The sequence below is a fragment of the Thunnus albacares genome, chromosome 10, assembly GCF_914725855.1.
Source record: "Thunnus albacares chromosome 10, fThuAlb1.1, whole genome shotgun sequence".
NCBI classification, from domain to species: Eukaryota; Metazoa; Chordata; class Actinopteri; order Scombriformes; family Scombridae; genus Thunnus; species Thunnus albacares.
Window position 1 is genome coordinate 30,196,356 of NC_058115.1, and position 22,180 is coordinate 30,218,535.

The 22,180-nt window shown below is 39.3% G+C and overlaps 1 protein-coding gene across 2 annotated transcripts in view; it reads right to left on the reverse strand.

Moving 5' to 3' along the window:
• Nucleotides 1–2,556: 2,556 nt before the first annotated feature.
• The window catches only part of pde6a (phosphodiesterase 6A, cGMP-specific, rod, alpha), a 43,739-nt gene continuing 24,115 nt past the window's right edge, over nucleotides 2,557–22,180 (reverse strand). For both annotated transcript variants that reach the window (XM_044363737.1, XM_044363738.1), the window contains 14 exons: nucleotides 20,486–20,635; nucleotides 18,687–18,830; nucleotides 17,564–17,629; nucleotides 17,206–17,352; nucleotides 15,162–15,269; nucleotides 14,454–14,563; nucleotides 13,202–13,289; nucleotides 12,476–12,576; nucleotides 11,825–11,932; nucleotides 11,672–11,735; nucleotides 7,908–7,982; nucleotides 5,648–5,731; nucleotides 4,821–4,989; nucleotides 2,557–4,553 (listed from right to left, as the gene is read on the reverse strand). In XM_044363737.1, the coding sequence (XP_044219672.1) occupies nucleotides 4,510–4,553; nucleotides 4,821–4,989; nucleotides 5,648–5,731; nucleotides 7,908–7,982; nucleotides 11,672–11,735; nucleotides 11,825–11,932; nucleotides 12,476–12,576; nucleotides 13,202–13,289; nucleotides 14,454–14,563; nucleotides 15,162–15,269; nucleotides 17,206–17,352; nucleotides 17,564–17,629; nucleotides 18,687–18,830; nucleotides 20,486–20,635 (1,458 nt within the window). In that variant the 3' untranslated portion in view covers nucleotides 2,557–4,509. The remainder of the gene's footprint in view (nucleotides 4,554–4,820; nucleotides 4,990–5,647; nucleotides 5,732–7,907; nucleotides 7,983–11,671; nucleotides 11,736–11,824; nucleotides 11,933–12,475; nucleotides 12,577–13,201; nucleotides 13,290–14,453; nucleotides 14,564–15,161; nucleotides 15,270–17,205; nucleotides 17,353–17,563; nucleotides 17,630–18,686; nucleotides 18,831–20,485; nucleotides 20,636–22,180) is intronic.

Below are 22,180 nucleotides of genomic sequence, written 5' to 3' on the forward strand. Positions count from 1 at the left end.
CTGTACTGTAGACGTTTCAGTTATTCTGATGCAAAGCACTGGATCAGTGCTCAGTGCAATAAATGTAAGTGTGCATCATGAAATGCAAACAAGAATGCATTGCTGGGGCAAAAAAAAAAAGCCTGAGCAAACTAGTAAAGTGTCTCTCTGCTTAGAAACTGCAGCCTACCCATGCATAGTTGTCCTATAAATAGTCCTGCATCGCTCTCTCCCCGCTGTGGCTTGCAGGCTGGCAGCTCTGCAGTCACGACAGCCCCCCGATCGCTGTTAGAATGGGGCTAAAGCTCCCTTCCTGTAGGCTCACTGGGTGTACTGCAGCTGCTACTCTCCCCTCTCTCCCCTCTCTCTCTCTCTCTGCAGTCACGGGTTGTCCCTGCGTCAGAGCCAGGCTTTACAAGCTCCGCTGATCATCACAACCGTATACGGTAATCCTTTGAGCTCCCAGCACGCCTTTACGTCATGGGGGATTTACGTCATACAGCGGTGACGACACACTTAGATTATGTATCCATGCTATTATTATATTACTACAGCATGTGAGGGAGGGGTGGATGGTCGGTGATGAATTTTGCTCATACTCTGCCTCCCCCCTGCTGAAGCTCCAATGGTGATCAGCTTTCATTATCCTGCTGTCTCGTCATGTGTTTTGTAACAATATCATGTGTGACTCTTGCTGGGAGAATCAACTATAATGTGTACACACATAAACACATGCAAATGGATGGTGCAGCTGTCAGATATTTATACACCGGCAGCTGTTGTGTAAGTCCTCATTTATGCATGTTTCCTGCAGTTATCCTGCATTAGTGCTGCAGACAAATGTTTCTCCTCCAACAGAACTAAAGACTCAGATCTGTAGTTACTCCATTAATATTGTTTTCTAGATGTTTACTTCTTAACAAATATTTGTTGAAACTAAACAGTGAAAGAGACAACATGTAAGGCCAAATGAATGTTTGTACACAGCTCCGACATTCTTCTGTTTAGTAAAACCAGGATCAAAGTGTTTGATCGCTGTTCAAACTCTTTTGCTGGAGCTGGATTTGTGGAGGTGTTTTTTCCTTACAATTTCCAAGAGATTGTGTCCTTATTTTGTCCTCAGGATGATTTTTTGTTCCCAGCAGGGATTTGGTCATTTGCAGGTCAAAAGACAAGTAAGTGCCAAATAAAACAGAGTTAAGAGTTTCACCAGGTTAATTCTAACAATTGCGTGATTCAGGGCCTAACTATAGTAACTGAAATGCTGTTTATAATTGTTTTATTTATCCTACACATCTGCAAGCTTTTTACTTGTCAACTAAAATTAAACTGTGTTTTAACCTAGACCTCTGCTGATCTGTAAATCAGTGCATACTGGGTTGTTTTGTACAAGTACAGTTATGGGGGGAAAACATTTGACAATCCTCTTGTAGAATCAACACACATTTGTGGTTTGGGATGAAAAGATTTTGAATTTTGGTATTTTTTTTTCCTCTGGTTTGAAACTGATTCAAAGATACACTACCAGGAGGGTTCCTGTTTTGGGGGAAATAAATTTTGGTAGCCAGCTCCTGCACACTGCTGTCAGTCAAATGCTTGGTGGGTTATAAATCCTTGTGGTTGAAAAGAGTGCAAGAGTAAAGAAACTACACAGAAGTGGATATGGATGCAGTAGGTGTATACAGTGAGTGGTGATATATTTAGTAGGGATGTGCAGAGATTCCAGTGTTTGTATTTGTTGAGGCAGCAAAATTATATGTATCTGTATTTGTATTCCAATAAAAGTGGAGAGAGGCTTAAAAATCCTGTTTTTGTTATTATGACACTTCTGATTTTAGAAAATTAAAGTGTTACAATAAGTGTTCATGAATAAACTACCTTACGAAGGAGGTCCACACATCGGGTCTGGAACTGGAGTCTCCCAGATCATAGATGACTGTGTTGATTACTGAGCTAAGACTTTACTCATCGCCTCATTGCAGACAGACCTCTACCTATTTATACACCCATTACACAGAGACAGCACAGTGTGTAACATGTAGGGAGGAACTTCAAAGGCAGTTATTGCTATGCATTTTTCATCATTGCCTATTTTTTACAACCTAATTTTGTGGAAAGGAGAAGGGGAACAACAGGTTATGGAGAGTCTCTTGGGAGCACTTTGCTTGTGTCAGTAGCTCAGCTTTATCTCTGGGGAACACCCCCAACAAATAATTTTTAAAATATTTGTATGAAACAAATATTAGTATAAAACCCACTATTTGTGCTTTGCCGAATAATGTATTTGTAATATTTAGATACTACTTTCTGCTCTATAAACTTGTGCAGACACATGCACATACACAACAGCATCATCTCAGCCAGAAGTGTGTTTTCCACAAAAAGTAGCTACAGTGCATCTGTGTGTCTCTGATTAACAGAACTTACCAGGATGCGAGAGAATGATTCAAAATCATTATGAGTGTTTAACGGGAATCACAGCAGCAAAAACCAACACACTCACATTACCGACACTAAGGAGGATCAAACTAAGCTGCTACACACACACACGAGGCTCAATAAAAACACAGACGCTGATGATTTTCAGTATGAAAACAGCAATACATATTTACTAATCTCTGCAAAATGAAGCAATGTTGTGATAAAATTTACTTTGGTATAGAGTATACACCAAAGTCAACGCTGTACAACAAATAATAAGCAGCCGATGACCATTGACTGAATAGCACTATACAAATCATCACAGCATACATGTACTGACCCGGTCTCACAATCTGTGTACAAATAACTTTACACTTTCAAATCCAAAGTCCAGTTTTGTGTGCAGGTGATACATCTATTTATTGCTGCATTTTTAACCTTTTCACGTCTCACCGCTTGGTTAGGGTTAGAGAAAGGTCAAGATTTGGGTTAAAACAGTAAAACGCTGTGAAAATGTCCCAAACGTAATGCTAAAGATATCCAGTTTGCGGTCTTGAACAGTGCTCTTCTGCAACTTTTCACCAAGAAAATCATCTACCTCCTAACAAGCCTAAAAATCATCTTATAAAATAAAAGAAATTTGCATTATATTGATGTCACTTCCCTGAGAAGGATTAGCCTATCACCTGCATGCAAAATTGGACTTTGGTGTATGCACTGCATGCAAATTTGAATGTATAAAGTTGAGTTATTTGTATGCAGATTGAAGAGACCGGGGCTGGTATTTCACCAGTCAAGTTCTCATCCCACAGTTGTTAATACAGACATACATGTAACAGAACTGAACCACACAACTGATATCATGAGACCCAAACAAAATATATAAAATAAGTGTTGATTGTTGGTATACAGACACCAGGGTTTCATGTTTCACTGCACCAGCCGTCTCCTTCTCTTATAGAAGTCAAAAAGCATCAGCAGCTACAGCTACACAGGATAATATGCAAAATATATTTTTCAACAAGGGGTACAAGTGAGAAAACCTCACAACTTCACACTGAAGGTCCTACAAACATATTCTTGCCATGTTAGGACCCACCAGGAATTAAACCAAAAGCTCTGTTTGGTTCCAGAGATCTTATAGATATAGATGATAAATGTTTCTCTCTTTTTTTTCATTGGTTTTTGTTCAAATCTGTTTTTAATCTTATTTGTTCTTATCAGATGATTTCATATGCCCTTTGGAGGTTAATTTCACAAGCAAAACATATATAAATATTTTATACATTATTGTTTTGTTACTTTTCACTTTTAACATTAACTAACCACCAGCTGTCATCATAGCTACTTTTAAAAAGAACAAAAAGCCCGTCATAGACTGTATATGGAGCCTTTCAGGTCAACATTTTCAAAATGATACCTTTCCAGGCAGCTGCTGGTTTCAGTTAATGTCAGAACAGGGCAAACAATCAGCTTTCAAAAGACTAAACTCCTTCCTTGACATCAGGAAGAACACATTACAGTAAACATTTAGTCAGCTAAATATCTTTAAATACTTATATTAACTTCGCATGGTAACGAATCGTTAGCAGTGACATTTTTGAAAACTTTTGTTGGTGCTTTGAAAATGAAAACCAATGCAATAAGCTTCCAAATTAACATTATCCTGATAACAATGCACATGTTTTATTATTGTTTGCCTTCTGGGTTTGATTCTCAGACATTAAATCTTGCTAAACGCAACGAACCGTGTCAACCCTAATCATCAAAATGACTCTAAATGTCAAATGTTGGAGCCTTGCACAAACCCCTGAACAAATCATCAAGTTCAGTCATGAAGAAAATGTAAAAAGATGAACAGAGAGAAGCGGTGAAGAAAGAAAGAAAGCAGCACAGGAAAAAGTAAAACAGATTTCAATAAATGCAGCCGTAAGAGACAATATAATATATGTGGTATTCTGAAGTGAGAGATGCACTCTCATTAAACTGGATCTTTTAAGTGTGACATCAAACATCACACTGAAAAAGGAAGGAAGGATCTTTTTGAGGAAAACCCAGCGTTGGACCACAACCATTGTATGCGAGCAGGCTGGTCCTGCTGCTGCATCTCTAGCTGAGAGTACACGTCTTTGACTGTGACTGAGCTGCACTCGCTGCAGGAGGAAGGAAAGAAAGAAAAACAGGAAGGAAAAACAGAGAAAGAGGTTAATTTTGCACGATTTAAAAATGACCAAGAAAAATGCATTCAAAACTTTTACACCTGTGTGGTCATAGAACAGAAGTTTCAGCATAAATTTCACCTGAAAACTGGCACATAGGCTGTTTACGCTCAGAGGTGTTTACGCCCCACATGAGACGGAGAGTAATGCAGTTTGTGTGCTTTAGTCTGTGCGTCTTCACGTTGTCTGAGAGCCTCCTACCTTGTCTGGCGGCCGCAGCTTTCTCAGCTTCCTCCTCCTTGGCTTTCTTGGCCTCCTCGATAGCAGCCAGTTTGGCGTCGTGCACCTCCTTCAGAGCGTTCCACTCCTTCCTGTTGTTCAACAGGCGGTCCAGCATGGGGGTGATCTCCACGTGGAAACGACTGAACTCCTGGGGAGCGTGCGAGGAGGAGAGGTTGACACAAATTAAATCACATTAAATCAACAGCAACTTTTTTTCCAGATCTAAACTGTTTAAATTAAATCACACTTAATATAACACTGGAAAAATAAATGAGTCCCAGATGGTGTGAACAAAGTCAATTGGGGTAATTGAGTTGTGCACTTGAAGCGCCTTGAAATAAAGTCATCCGTCTCCAAATGAAGTCAATAACAAGCTAAAAGGGCATCAATCCCTTCATAAGATCACCTTACAAAGTGGTACTGAGATCAAACTTAAATATTACAACTCAAATGAACACGATGAGCTGTGTTACAGATGACACATCTCAAGTAAAGTCAAGTCAGTTTTATTCATATAGCACATTAGCATAAATCACAAATTTGCCTAAAGGGGTCCTCCAATCGGTACAGCACACAGAACTCAATCGTCAATCTGGTTAAAAACTTCCTCCCAAAAAACTCTTTAATGGGTAAAAACAAATAAAAAAACCTCAAGAGCAACAGAGGACGGATGAAAAATAGCAAAATTACATTATGGAAAATCAGGATTACACCTGCATGTAGATGTACCTACAGTCTACCCAGCTGCAGGTGTTCATTTCAGTGAGTCTTCAGTAAGTTGTTGTTTGTGCAGTGTTATGTCTGACCTTGTACACGAAAGCGCAGACAAAGTCGATGAAACCACACTGCAGCTTCGGTAGGTCATCTGCTTTGTTTCTGTCCATCATGGGCTGGAATAGAAAGAGAAAAGTGGATAAAACAATCATATTTATTCCAGTCTGGTCATTGTGTCTATTGCTTTTTATCTCAACTTTATTGTATGATGTATTAAAGTACTAATATATCATCAAAGGTCTATTTTAGTGTAATTGTGGCTCCTTAAGTAACAGCACAGTTGCATTAAAACACACTGAAAGGTTATTATGAGGATGTAGATTGTTGTTTTGTTGTACTGGATTGTATTATCTTGGTGCTGTTATTTTATCCGCCCAGTTGTATTGCTGTTCCCCCATTAAGGACAATAAAGTTTTATAATCAAATGTATCATCTTATTAAACTTTAGGATCTGTTCTTACATGATGACACTCTGGTAGCAAACCAGAGGAAACCCGAGGTCACTGGTGCCCTACTAGCCCTGTGGAAGCTGTTTTAAAGCTGAGCTCTGACCTTTGACCTCTTAGTGGAGCGGGTGGGGGGGGAGGAAAAGGCTATCTCCCTAAAGCAGGAAGGACCTTTATGTGAACATACACCTGTTTTATCAGCTACAGTACAACCACAAAGAGGGAGAGTGCTCCGTTCTCCATCAGAACCTGAAAGCCGAGTCTAAAAGCAGCTGAGAGTGAGCGCTCCCCTCAGACATGCGTCACACCTTTTTGATATATAAAAAAAAGGTGAAAAAAACATCAAGTGTGCATGCTTGTAAAAAAAAAAGGGGGGCTCTAACTTCTTGGTGTGTCCTTTCTGAGTGTAAATAAACTTACATTAGCTTCATGTACCTGGTTTAACTTTCCAAAAGACACAAATGTGAGCAGCACACTGGTCTCTAAAAGCCTGTCAAGACCTGTAGAAAAGTTCATGCTAGATGTAATCGCCAGCAAAATTGCCCACCTAAGTATTGCAACCTCTGCAAAGTCGTTTTTTTTTTTTTCCTTCTTCTTCTTCTTGTCAGACCACAGTGAGTCACAGAATCGACTGCTTGGAAAATACAAACTGATCAAAATGAAAAGTTTTCCCTGCTGACACAGATGCTATTAAATTCAGAGCACTGAGAGGTGAGAGAGTGTGGGATGGTGCTTCTCGCACTTCAAGTGTCTCAAGGACATGAGGGAATGGAACAGAGCGAGAGAGAGACACAGGCAGAGGAGGAGGAGAGAGAACCGGGGGGAATATGGTCGGCTGGGTTAGGGCCACAGTGACCGCTCTTTCTGTATCAGTGCTCCACATAATGGTCTGTACATCGCTCAACACCACCGCCGCAGGGAACTAAATCTGTCTTTTCATTTCGTCTTCCAACTGCGCTTCTGTCTCTTGTTCTTCTTCTTCTTCTCTCTCATCCCGTCCTTCCCGCTTCTCTATCCTGAATTGAAGCCTAAAGAGAATCTTGTCCTGCCCTAATTCCCCGTGATTCTTGTCCACCCACCAAATCTTCTCTTTCTTCTCCACTCAAACTTTAGCTCTCTGGCACAAACTCAAAAAAAAAAAAAAAATATATATATATAAAAAAAATCCTGGAACAATAAGAAAGACCCTGAAAAGATATCAAACCCTTACAGTTAATCCAAGAACAAATCAGAAGACTAGAATCCAAACTGAGGAGGAAAAGATTGAGACATTCAACAACTGACTTTTGCAAACTGAAGGAGTTTAAACAAGTTGAAACGTTAATGCTAAACATCTCGATTATGTTGAACTATGATGGATATATCTTATAGTTGAGTATAAGGGTTCTGCCAATATGTTTCTCTGAGAATTTAAGCCTATTTTACTGTATATTTATACCAAAATTAAATCAAAATAGTGAAAATAAACAATTCTGCAGTTATTTTTCTTCAGCAGCAATAAACCTTTAGAAGAAGGCCGTATCAGACTCAGATTTTGGAAAAATCTATAATAATGAAGTGCTTTCTCATCCTTTTCTTCTCACCTCCTGCCCTACTCCATCTAGCACTAATTCTTAAATTATGTTTTATTGATTTTCAATAGGGGAATCCTCTTTTTGAGGCCAGAGTCTATAAAACAGAACAGCAGCACTGCTGCAGCTGGAGGGACTTTGTTGTTTTAGCTCCAGAGGACGTCAGCAGGACGGCCGCTGCCTGCCATCCATCTCTCTATCGCTCGCCCAACCTTCTGTCTAGCGTTCATCTATCTCTATCAGTCCCCAAGCTCTCTCTCTCTCCATGTCCTTACAATGGGCTGTTGCTCCAGGACTGTCCTCTCCAGGTCTCCCTGCTCCCAGAACTCAGCTGCTACAGACAGCGCCACCTAGAGGATGAAACAAAACGTTTTGAGAAGTCAGAATTTGTCTGACATGCATTTTGGTGATTTTGATCATCACTTCAATGAGTACATAGTCTTCTACAGGTTGTAAATCCAGTGGTTTTGAGCCCCGTGCATAAACTCATAATACACAGTTGTCAAGCTGAAAACCAAGCTGCTTTTTACGGTTTTTGAAAAGTTGATAATATGCGTATCAAAGTTTTCACAATAGCGTCACAATATGTTTCATCTGGATTTGCATCTTAAGCTCCCAGAGCCCAAGATGTCATCTTTAAGTTGCTTATTCTGTCTAACAAACAGTCCAAAATCCAGAGATAATAAATGTACAATGACATAAAACAGAGAAAAGCAGCAAGAAGTCACATTCAAGAAGCTGGAACCAATGAAAATGTGACATTTTTGCTTGTAGAATTACTTGATTATCAAAATTCTCATTAAAGACTAATAATGTCAGCACTGTGTATTCTGGTGTAATTGTCCTTTTAAGACACTGGCAGTCCTAAAGCTACAGTGAGAGCACAGTTTCAACAGGGATGATCTGAGTGTGATTTTATTGAGCAGGAAAAGTCTCGTACACGTTGTTAAAATCATCTAATAAAGCTTCCCTCAGTGTCCCATAAGTGAGCATCTTATTCACTGCTCATGTGGCAGCTTCAAGCTTTGTTTCTTGATGAGATGAAAGCCTGTGTTTACTGCCCTCATACACCCAAAACGGAGCGATGTGAGATCTGATGAATAATATGTGAATTCTATATTCAGGATAGAAACCGTCCTTTTAGAAAGAATTAGTCATCAAGCCAGTTTTTGGGGAACAATTGCCATGAGGCTGGTGCAGCCTGTAGACAGATATTGTGTGCGCGTGGGAGGCAAAAACTGAGTGAAAAATAAAATATCAGCCATAAAAATGTCAGTGGAATATCTTATCGAGAATGAAGCTTGAGCTTTTTTTTCCTCTCCATAACATCTTAAAGAGGATTGTCTATCATCAATAAAAATCTGAGGGAATTTATCTGTACTTGAGAAGATTTTTATGTGGGAATCCGACCATCTTATCAGCTTAAATCACAAAGTCGAGCTATAACAGACTCATTTCACACTAACAGAGATTCGCTCGGCTTAAATTCAGTATAGAGTATGTGCAGGTCTCCCGCTCATTATCGTCACCAAAACTGGAGTTTGGGGACCTTCATATGACAGCTGCAATATGTTACCCTCTATATTCAGGGTGGAATTCACCTTTAAGGGGAAGAGTTAGTCATCAAACTACTTTTGGAGCACAATCCGCTGGAGGACGGTTGCTGCTGTAGATAGATATCCTGACAGTGTGTGTGGGTTGTAGAGCTGACTCACCAGGTGCAGACAAATGTGAAATCAAACCAGAAAAAATATCTGCCAAAAAACATAAGAGTATCCTAATTGGAAGGAGTTGTGCAATGCAGGACGAGTTGCAGAACTGTCCTAAAGTCATATAAAACTCTGTTTTCATATCAGTTACTCTACTGATGCTCGTCGTTATACAGCTGGTAAGCAAATAATTATTTAGTTTGATATAATGAGATCTGCTGTATTATATCAGCCTGCAAACCTGCTCATAATGTAGCTGTGAGTCAGTTGATTATCTTGTTTGCTAAGCCTGTTTGTACTAGGGATGTGCAGAGATCCCAGTATTTGTATTTGTATCTGTATTTGTATTCCAATAAAAGTGGAAAGAGGCTTGAAAATTAAAAATTTTGTTTTTATGACACTTGAACAGGTCTTGAACTGGAGTCTCCCAGATCATTGCCTCATGCAGACAGACCTCTACCTATTTATACACCCACATCACAGAGACAGCACACCGTAGGGAGGAACTTCAAAGGCAATTATTGCTTTGCACTTTTCATTTCTTGCCTATTTTTTTACAACCTAACTTTGAGGAAAGGAGAAGGGGAACAACAGTTTATGGCGAGTCTCTTGGGAGCACTTTGCTTGTGTCAGTAGCTCAGCTTTATCTCTGGGGAACACCCCCAACAAATCATTATTTAAATATTTGTATGAAACAAATATTCGTATAAAACCCACTATTTGTGCTTTGCCAAATAATGTATTTGTATTCGAGCACACCCCTAGTTTGTACCCCTGAAGTACAACTGCAACTGATGAAGAAAAATGATGATGGGAGCCTGGGGACCACACTGCTGGTGGTTTGAATCCCAGATTAGCTAAACCCATTTTTAACTATATAAAATGCTTTATAATATAGCAAAATTGTCTATTAAGCACATTGATAACATTTTTCCCACCAGATGTTTGGGTTTCCAGCGATCCACACCAGTCTTTATTGTAACAGGTGGTTTAGGGTTCATTAACTTGACTAAAATAAAATATATGAGCCACTATATGCTAGTTAGCTGATAGTATTGCTTGCCCCCAACTGGGACCAGATCTTGCAGTTCAAAAACAGGATTCTGACCACAAATCGGAAAAGTCAAATTAAGTAGTAAATAGTACCACTTTCATGCTTTTTTTAACTGCAAACCCACCCATAAAATGAGGCAAGACTGGCAAGATCTGCTTTCCATAATAGTCCCTCTCCAGTGAGCGAGGTGAGCACAGCTGGAGTTTGAAGCTGAGATGTAAATTTGCCAAAAGTGAGTTCAAGCTTTTCATTCCCAGTGAGGGATTACTTTTATTAACTGTGTTCTCTGTTCTATTTAGAGCTAGATGGGAGTGAATTAGCCAAGTCAGTTTTATTTGTATAGCGTCACATAGCGAATAAACCAGATAATATCTCAGATGTACAGTAGGATGACAAAATTATAGATGGATTGATAATGTATATGAAACATGAAAGGCCTGTCAAAAATGATTTGAAACATCTTTGTTAATGCCATTCATTTTCAACATTTGTGGTGTAGTTGTGGTTTTATTTGAAGACATTTTCTTGAAAAGGTAAAATTATCCTGTATTTCAATAGAAAATGTTTGTAAAAATAAACAATTTTGTGAAGGAAAATATATTTTTCCTGCCAGTTAATCATACCTCTACTCTTACAATTTATTTGGTGAGAATAATGTATTATTACTTTTTCCTGTCGGTTCTGTTGACAGATCAAATACTTTACCAGCAAGGCCTCAAGCTCTGCTTTGAATTACCATTACTGGTTTTATTATGGGTACAACGGTTTTATTATGGGTATTGAGTTTCTGCCTTATGAGTGTAGAAGACTGTAAATGTGTGTATATGACTGAAGTAGGCATTACTGAAAAACAGCACCTGCTCGGTCAATTGCGGACAAATAAAAGTAAAAAACGACACTATCAGCAGCCTTTCGAACAGCCAAAGATGCTTCCAGTTCATATTGATATGCCCCTGTGTGCAGGCTTAATGGCGATGTGTATATTACATACTTTACTGAAGTAAAATGCTGAGTCTGCCGAGCAGTGATGAGGGGAATGAAAAGCAGCAGGTTGCTTTTGATGCATGAGGCCGTCAGGAGTCACTGCTGAACGCTGCTGAGAGAAATGGTAGCGCTGACAAAATGTCATTCTCCGTCTACTTTATCATTGGTTCCCCTCTCAAAGAGTCACTCCTGGAGCCTGTGTCTTATTACTGTGAACGGCTGGATGTTAGTGAAGCCGGAGAGACGTTTTACTTCTACAGCTGTGAAGTATGAAAAAGGACCTTGTGCGTACCTTGCTCTGGACCTCCCATGGTTTGGCGATGGCAGAGAGGTCACAAGCGGTCATCATCATGGCCCTACAAGGACGATACAGGATTTAGATGACTGTTTGTGTGCATGTACGTATGTTGGTATGGTAGCTGCCATTATGAGTGTTTGCGCCTACATGACAATCTCTTTGCGTGTGGTCTCCAGCATCATGTACTTGGTCCAGTCATTCCAGTTCTCGTAGGTCTTGGACTGGTCCACGATCTTCTGGAACATCGTTCTCTTCCTGCACAGAAACAAAGCGGCGTTCCAGTACCTCTTCTGCTTATCTGTCTGTCTGCTAACTGTCCGTCTGTCTCTCATGTGCTTTACAGGACGTTAGTGACCGTATAGACTTCAGGAGGTGTTTCTAATAATGAAGGTAGGAGCGATGTCTTTACTCTCTCATTCAGTTTTGTCTGTTTTTGTGTATTCCTTCCTGGACAATCCACTTTTTTAGTGGTAAATTACAGTCACTTAGTAAATTGAGAGTGTTTACATCTAAAAACTCAAATTAAAACAAATGAAATGATCAATAAGAGTGTCACAGTTCTTTTTCAAAGGGATTTTTTGTCATTTTTTCTATATTTGATCGTTGACAGTGTAGAGAAAGACAAGAAACACGGGAGCCAGCCAGATTCAAAACAGTTATATTGTGTGTGTCTTAACCATTAGCCTACCAGCACACCTGGCCAAAATGTCATTTCAAGCATAGAAATGATGAATAGACAGATTTAGTCACAGTTTGTTTGATCAATAAATAGCTGTGTTCATATATTGTTATACTGACTTGAAGTAGAGAGCCAGGTCAGTGGCGATGATGGCGATGTCCATGAGGTGGATGACGAGGTCGTGCTGACGACGGTTCAGATTCTGGTAAATGTTCAGCGACTGAAAAACAAAGACAAAGTCAAGAATGACTTTTCAAAATAAAAACAGGTACACTGGGTAGTTAAAAACAGTACATGGCCATGTGCGTGTGTGTGTGTGTAGGAGAGGCTGACCCTGATTGGCCATCTCAAGATATAGTATCATGTTTGAGGCTTTAATCCAGCAGATGTGATCTCAAAACAGTTTTGCCCCACAAACACAAAGAGCAAAGAGAAGACTACAATAGCCCTCATTTGATGTGAAAGAGAAAGTGTGTGACATGGCTGATACACTGGAAAAAGATACAGAGCATAGAAAGCTACAACATGTTTCTAAGGTTTTCTGATCAGATTCTGCTACTGTACTCAACAGTGTAATTTAACAACAGCTGCAGTTCCCACAAGCCGATGGTGAAGCATCATGGGATACTTTATTGAATGCTGGAAACATAATAGTCATTTTAATTTAATTTTATTAACCATAATCTTATTTTAGCAACAGAAGTGATGTGAGAGATGGATGGGCCTTCACTTCTTTATATTCATTGTGGGACTGTTGTGTTGCTTTACATTGTACAGGTGTTCAGGTGTCAATGTGTCCACCCCTTTATGCATGTACATGTGTGTGTGTGTGCACTGCAGTATACTTCATCTCTCAGCAGAGTCTTGCCAAACTCCAGATGGTGTCTTTCCAGGATTGAAGAGCCATGAAGCTTTGCCAGAGGATTACCAGACCTGGGTAAAAAAAAAAAAAACAACACACACACATGCACACAAACAGCATTGTTGGGAGGTTACACTGTGATAAATCATGCATGTTAAACTACGGGTGGGCCTGGCTTGCAGTGTCTGCGGCTAATGGCGGCTCTCATTAGCTCATCCATCAGCAGGTGGAGTAGAGCAGCCAGAGGTGTTATCTGGTCAATATCAGCCCATTGATGCTCTCTCAGTGAGTGACAGTACCTTCAAAAAAACAGCTGAGGTCAGCTCGTCCACACATAGGAGGAGTGACGGCTGTCACTTTTGGGGGCAATTATACAAACTCTGAATAACTAAGCAGTCTTATTTCCTAAGTGAAGAAGTTTCTAAATGATTTTAATTAATCTTCATAAAAATTGGGTCATGTCAGTTTTCTTTGCCAGTAAACGTGTTGCAACTTTTTGAACTCAAAGTCTTCCTGTGAAACTTTGAGATTTTGTTTGAAACTGTGCTACTGTAGTAAACATCTATTAGCTGGTGGCATCACTGATGGGCCCTGCTAGATATTTTATTGGGTATGTTGCACTGAAATACATGTTGCATGCATATATGTTATCTGAAAATGTAAAAGTGTACATCATGTCAGAAATCACAGCAATCAGTGGCTGTTAATTCATTTATCAAAACCTGACGGTAGCTACGTCATGACTTTCAGTTTTCTCAAACTGATTCTTATATTCCAAAGCAATTTCAATTGTATCTTTAATAACATTTAAAAGATAAGTCATTTTTTTCAGAATATGCAGAAACAACATAATAGAAATCCAAAGTATATAAAATATTGTTAAGGCATTAGCCTAAAAACAAAAAGTTACTCATATTTTAGTGCTGAGTAAACTGACTAATAAAATCAATATTCCCTTAAAACAAACTTGCTGATATGTTGAATACGATCTTGTTTTTCTAAACTATTTCAAAATAAGATGCCTGTTGAATATTGCTGGCTGCCACCACACTAGACAGCACAGGCTACAAACAGCTTTACCAATAACACAGAATCACATTTATATTTTAGTCATTTAGACACACCGTGGGGCTCTGCAGTTAGTCTGTGTGAGGATCAAACCTGTCACCTTTCAGCTGATTAGAAGACATGCTGACACACGACCCTCCCCCTGCTCATCTCCTCCTATTACTCACTTCATCTGGTAGAGGTTGTTGGTTCCTCTGTGGTCGATATCGTGACACAAGCCGGCGGTCACCATGGCCATACACTCCAGGTCTGTGTAGTAGCGCTTCAGATCACCTGTCTGAGAAACACAAACACACACGAGAGACAATTTATTGATAGTGTCTATTGTACACATAGAATTTCATTGAGTAATTCAAAGAGTGCGCGCACACACACACACACACACACACACACACACACACACACACACACACACGCGCGCGCGCGCGCGTGCGCGCGCAGACATATACTGGTTGTCAGGGTTTAACAGTAGAGGATGCATATACTGGTTTTATTAATGACCAGTTCAGGCAAAACTGAGTAGCTATTTGTTTACAGACACACTTCATTATCTCTCTTGTTGACTCCCCCTTTCTCACTTACACACACACACACATATATGCAGACATGCATGACCACATACACACTACATGGTGGTGATGATGGTGACAACAAGACATGAAAGAAGAGAATCAGATAGGAAGGCAGAAGAGGGAGGGGAGGGGGTTGTTATTTTGAGAGATGGAAGAGGAAAACGAAAGATGAAAGAGGAGAAAAAGGGAGGAAAAACAGCAGGAGGTGAGGTTAACGCCTCCCCCAAGTAATCACAGAGGAGTGATGTTTACTTGAGGAGGAGTGTGTGCGTTTGTGTGTGTGTGCATTAGTGTGTGTCTGACCATAAGCAGGGTGAACATGGTCTGTCCGACGTTGAATCCGTGTCTCCAGTTGTGGTAGGTGATCCTTCTGTAGCCTTTACTGAGTGAGTAGACGAACCTCACCAGGGCCTGCAGATCACACACACACACACACCATTTACTGAATTTATTTTATGTTCCCATGACCATTAAAAACTTGAACATACACAAAAAACTAATACAAAGCTCTGCCGAATACAGACACTGCTTCATCGTTCCAACTAAACAGCTGCATTTTGACGATTATTAGCCACCGCTAATGACTACAGGCACACAGACATGCATGGTTGAGTATCAGAGAGAAACGAACATCAGTCTTTATTTTTGGACTAATGTACTGCATGTTTTCACTAACTAATTACCCTCCAAAAAAACCCCATACGAGCTTACTGCACACTTGCTCTACAATCCCAACCCACAATTTTCATTCTCTTGCTATATTAATTCATTGTTTATGGACTTTCAGCTGAGTCAAATTGCGATGATATGATCTTATGACATCATTCTACAAGTCTTTATTGGCCATATTTCTTTTATTGTAGGCAAGCTGTAATTAAAAACTAACTAAATTAATTATTTAAACTTTTATCTTACACATAAATTTGAATATATGTATCATATAATGCATGACAGCGGAAGAAAGTTAATGGCTTTGAACATTAACTGCATGATTTTATGTGTTATGTTGCATCCATTTGTCGTAAATGATATATACTCATATTGCAAAATGTCCTAGTTTAATGTCTTGCTAATGATTTCAACTATATTTCAATGCAGCCCTGATTGGGACACATAGTGTATCATTTCAAGCACAGTACAAGACTGACGTTTCTTCACTCATGCATCAACGTTAAAAGGATAGGTCCACAATTTTTCTGTCTTAAAAACAACCCGTTTGAACAGTGAAAGAAGTTTTCCTCGCTATAATTATTCCTCCTGTTCATACTGGCTAAAAAAAGATCCTCTTCAAATGCACTTGCAATGTAAGTGATGACGCCTAAAATCCACACACAGTCGAGTAGTGCAAAAGTCGAGTGGTGCCAAAATGCATTTAAAAGTTTATCTGAAGCTTATATGAGGCCTTCAGCAGTCTGAGTTAATCATATCAAGTGGATATCTGACACATTTACAGTCTTTTTAGCATCCTTTTTGTGGAAGTATAGTAACAAACAGAGGGACTTTGGCGCTAAAAAGACTGTAACGTTGAAAGATATTTGCTTGATTTGACTCATTTGGACGACTGAAGCTTCATCTTTTACTGGCTAGTATGAACAGGAGGAATGATTGTGGCAAGAAAAACCTATTTCAATGTTCATTTGGGTTCCTGACTGTTGTTATAAGACACAATGAAAGATTGGGAACCCGTCCTTTGACCCACATCTGACTGGATGAACACAGCAGTCACTCTGCTCTCTGCACCAGCATCAGAATAAAAGCCTGGTGGTTTGGAAAGCTTTGTGAAGTGCAGTCTTATAACATACAAGGGGGGGGGGGACCCAAGAATTCCTGGAATCATTAAAAAAATCTGTCATTATAAATCTTCCAGAAGTATCTTTCTAATCCCCTTCAAAGTACTCTCCTTCAGATGTGATACACTTGTCTCAGCACTTCCTGGAAACATTTCCTGTAGTCATATTTTGTCACAATGTCCAGACCCTCCTGTGTTTTTTATCCTGGATTTCCTCCACAGAATCTTCTCTCTTTCAGTCCTTTTTTTTTTAAAGTTTCATTCACTCACTAGCAGCAAACCCAATAACCACACCCTGCTCCTGTGCTATCAATGGCTTCTGGGAATTTTTTGGTTCTTTGCTAAACTCTTTGCTCTATAAAAGTTGTTCTAAATGTACTTTTTTGGGAACTTTTTTTGTTAAAGTATCAGTTTTAATACATTGCAAAAAGTACGACAGGAGCTTCCAACTTTATGAATCTCATCTATGTTGATATTCCAGCCCTTGATGAGATGTTTATATGGGAAAACATGCAGCCGAACTAACTTACAAATGAACTAACAAAGAAAACCACCCACCTCTCTGGGAACGTGAAACTTGTCCACCACTTTCAGTTCATAGTACATCCTGATGCCGCACTTCACCAGGTCCATTTCACTGTGTTCAAAGTCGCAGAAGTGAAACTCTAAGATCTCAGATTTCCTGGCGTCCGGCAAAACTTCTGACTGTGGACAAAGACGGAAAAACATTCAAGAGGTTTTTTTGCAATCATTTTGTTGTGGCTTGGTTTGGATTTTATGTGAATTTTGTCGTATGCAGAATTCTTTTCCATTTCTTTTATCATTTTTTTTTTGTAATTTGGAGTATGGTTTCGTATTTCAAGACTGAGTTCATTTCTAGAGAAACATGTTTGATGTTTTCTTGTTTTTTTTTTACCAGAATCTCTTGGAGCTCCTCCTCCTCACACTCATCCGGTTCCTTTCCCCATCTCTCTCTGGTGTTCTGGGGGGAAAACACACATCATCAACGCTCACCTTGGATGAAATGGTTCAGCATCAATCAATCAACCCACTCTTGATCTAAAGGTCAAACCAGGTCATTTCTCTCTGCTTTTATTCTCTCTGTCTCTCTCCCTGTCCGCTGACAAATCACCTCATAGAAAATCTGACAGCTTATTTCAGCTTATAAACGATGCTCACCCCCTGTTTATATCATCCACATCCACACACTGGTTTCTGGCCAGTTTTGTTCTGTTTAACCCCAACATCTAACCAAAAGGGATTAAAAAAAAGCCACTAAATTTGCAGGGGGTCTGGGATGTACATTTCCTATGCAGCTCTGCATTCATTTAAAATACAATCTGTGTCTGATCTGTGAAGCACTTATTGTTGTCCCGGAGTGTTCTCTAATTTTATTTGAACAAAATGCTACAGCCCCTACGCTGAACAAGGCTGGAGAATGTATTAAATTTGCCAAATTACCTTTTGTAGACAATAAAACATCAAATTTAATATGACCAAAAATAGATGGAGGTCGCTCAAGTAGATCCCTCTGGTGGTATTATGCATCGGTTAAATTTTGTTCTACCGTAATTCCCCGCTGTAGTTAAACATCAAATGTGCCCTAAATTGATTTTTTTTTTAATGCACCATTACCTCGTTTTGTATCAGGAAATACACATTCTCATTACATTTATTCAAACAGGACATAATATATGTTGCCTGTTGTCACTGTAGTCACTTACACTCACTTGCATATTTTAGGAAACTCAAGTGACCAGTTAAAGAAAGTGCAGTCATGATGATGTAATTGCTTTATCACAGCCTGCAGACAGTACAATTATGTTAGAAACACTAAAATCCTTGATTTTTGAAAATATTCGGAATATTCTAGTAGAATTAAAACATACATAAAACATGAAACAAAATTTTATCTTTAAAGAAATCCAGAAGTTTGTATTTGTATGAGCCTTAAAAAAACCATTTAATCAGACCGTAGGGATAATATTGTTAATGTTCTGGAGAACAAAGCGTCTTTTTTCTCCCCACATTTTACTAACCAGAATGTTCTGGATCTCATCCTTGCGACACTTGACGTGGTACATCACCATGTCCTGGAAGATGTCCTTCCTGTTCTCCAGCTTGTTCATCTTGTCGTAAGTGTCAGTGTTCAGCACCGACCAGCCCAGGAACTGGGTCAGAGACTGGACACAGTGGGGGGGGGGGTTGCGTGAGAGAGACAGAGGGACGTAGAGTGAGAGAGAGAGAGAGAGTGAGAGAGAGAGAGAAAGCACAAACATAGAGAATAAATCACTGATTAATGGTGGCATGCGTACCAAATAATAATTCCTTAAAAAGGTGACCTATTATGCTAATTTCCAGCTCTATATATTTTTTCTTGGACTCCAATAGAGTAGATTTGTATGATTCACAGTTAGAAAAAATATTTATCTTATTTATTATGTACTGGCCCTTTATGACGCCTCTCAGTTCAGCCTCTGTCTGTGTGAGGATGACTTTGAGTGACTCCCACCAGTGCAGAATTGTAATAAATGTCGATCTAGAGTGACATAAAAGTCCTGTGAATTCCGATATGACTGTTCAGACTGAGGTCGCAATGCAAAAAACATCAGACCTGTATCTGATATAGGACTATATATGAATGAGGCCCAATCAGAAAAAAAACAGATCTGAGTCATATATGAGCAAAAAAAAAAAAAAAAAAAAAATCAGATTGGGGCCACTTTGCCTGCAGTCTGAAACTAGTCTTAAATTTGGAAGACGGGTTGAGGATCAAACTGTCCTGTTGTCACAGTCCGGCTCTGTGTCCTTTAGTTGCCATTCTCCACCAGTCCAGCAGATGCCCTCGGACTTTCCTCCCTGTTTGTTTAGGCCGGACTGAGTCGGAGAAGGACAGATTAGAGAGGTTGCTAATTATATTTAAAAAAAAGGACCACTTAAGATACTGTTGCTCGCTGCATTAAACTTTTGTCCAGACACTTAACTGCCTAATTCATTAAGACGTGTGCTCGATTAAAAGAGCAAACAGAGCTGAAGTGGAATCTGAAATACTTTTACCTTCACCTGGTTCAGATAAGAATGTTTGTTAAATGACCAGATTGTTTTGTGAATGTGTTTCAGGCTGGTTTAAGTGGTGATGTATCAGTTTTTAGGAGCAGATCTATTTTTTGAACTTCAATAGTTAATACGTCACTCTAGCTTATCCTGCAGCCTGCTTAGCTCTGTAGCTCAGAGTGATTTTGTTTGTATTTGGCCTGCTGGCATTTAAGGCTTCCTTGAGCTTACTTATTGTGTTTTCTGGGTTTTGTTTGCTCTGTGTTTTTTACTCCTGTGTTCTTGCTTTTTCCCTCAACACCTGCCCTGCATCAGCCTTGTTAGCCCTGCCCTGCTCCTTGTGTTTTCCCCAGCCAATTAGCTCCTCTCCTGTTCTCCTGTATTATCACCTCATTCCCCTCACCTGAGCTTCTCTGCCCATCTATCCACCTGCGCCTCATCCCCTCGTCAGCTGTACCGAAGTCCTGTTTTGGAGTTTAGTCTTAGTTGGATCATCTGTTTTGTTTTTATTTTGCTTTGCCTGCACAAATCCTGAATAAAAAGAGTTATTCTTCAGTTCCTGCTGCTTCTGCGTCCTGCATTCGGGTCCACCTGCTCCGCCTCTTCGTGACACCTGTTGTGTATTTTAACTGACTTCTGAGCAGCGAGGCAGATAGAGGAACTTCAGTAAAAAGCCTCCGGGCCCAGTGATTGAATAATGCAGATGCTCTGAATGGCTTGCGTGTATTTATAAACCAATGACTCAGTGCTGTCACACACACACACACACACACACATCCAGTACCTCCATCAGTGTCTCGTCCATTTCATCAAAGGGTTTCCCATCCTTCCTGTTATAGAACGTGGCCACACCCACTATCTCTTCTTTCTTGTTGACGATTGGCATAGACAAGACGTTCTTAATGGTCCAGCCGGAGTCGTCCAGAGGCTCTTTCTGTGTGCACAAACACAAAGAGTGAATTACTATAAATGATAGTCTGCATTGTTACTTTGATATGTTGGAGACAGTAAGATGAAGGCTTTCTTTGGGAATGATAACGGGGTTTTTAATATTACAAATCTTTTTACAGACTATTTTTTCATCACTTTAGATGTTACATGTCCCTCTACATTCAGAGGAAATGTAAAATGAATCAATAATTCACCTGCTCACTGCCTCTGAACATACTGCTGCAGCAGTTGTTGGAGTCTCATTTAAAAAAAAAGGATGTTTGGTGAGCTAATGCTGCACTTTAGCTTCGTCACCACGTAGGAAGGTTTAGAAAATATAAATATATATAAACAGGATTTGCTTGGTTTATCTATCAAGAATTACAAGGAATTAGATGAAAGAAAAAAAAAAAATCCTTCACTGGAAAATGATGTAGATTAACAAAAACCATCACGTAGAAGAATAAAAGTCTTCGTCATATCGTCATGGATATCTGGCTGATCAAGCCGAGTTATTTAGAGCAGTTAAATGGAGATTGGGTGATGATTCAGTGATCTAAATCTCCCCTTAAAAGTTCATCTATATGGTGCAATATTATACAAACACAGTTGAAAGAGCAAGGCGTACAGCAACTGAAAAAGAGGAAAACAGAGGAAGAGCAGAAGCGCTAAAAATATCAAAGAGAAAAAGTTTGGAGGCCTTTTTTAAGAGGAAATGTACAATTGCACTGTCATGCAGAAAGAAATATACCAAGAAGAGGAAACACAGATATATATCTACAGTCACAGATGGACCAGAATGTTGCGTTTTGAGTAAAACGAACCAATTATAGTGACACCCTGTATATGAAGGCATCAGACTCACTGTTTTGTAAGCTTGACACTGTCCGTCATTCATATCTGCATTTTATATTGAACACTTGAACAAGAACTCATCATTGTAATTAATACATGTTAACTGGATGGACCTCAAAGATTCAGATGTACCTTTCTTTTTTTAAAGCCATCATTGGTAAACTTCTTGGTTTCCTTTGTGAAATGCTTTCTGTTCTTTCTAACAGATATCAGACCAGATCATCTACCCGAACTTGGTAAAACTGCATTATCATATTATACATCCTGGGATAGATAAACTTCATATCGGACATTCAAGCATCACATTAAAACATGTTTCATGAGGGATGTTATTGTTTTAAATAGTCGAGTGTTATCCTCACTCATATTTCTCAGATCCTGTTTTGTTGTGTTGGATGTGACTGTTGTAAATTATGTTTTTTTTTATTTTTATGTATCTTTTTGACACCTATTTTACAGCCATTTAGCCAGATCTCCCATGTAAAAGAGATAATGAGACTATGAGACTTCCTAGTTAAATTATAAAATTTTAAACAGTCTCAGGTTGCTTTTACTACAATAATCTTACTACAGGGAACAACTGAATGAAGCAGACATAGAGATGAGACAGGTTTGGAGGACGTTAGTCGGCGCACGAGATAAATTACAACACGTCATCGCAGAATGAAAGACTTGAGATCAAACTGTAAGAATA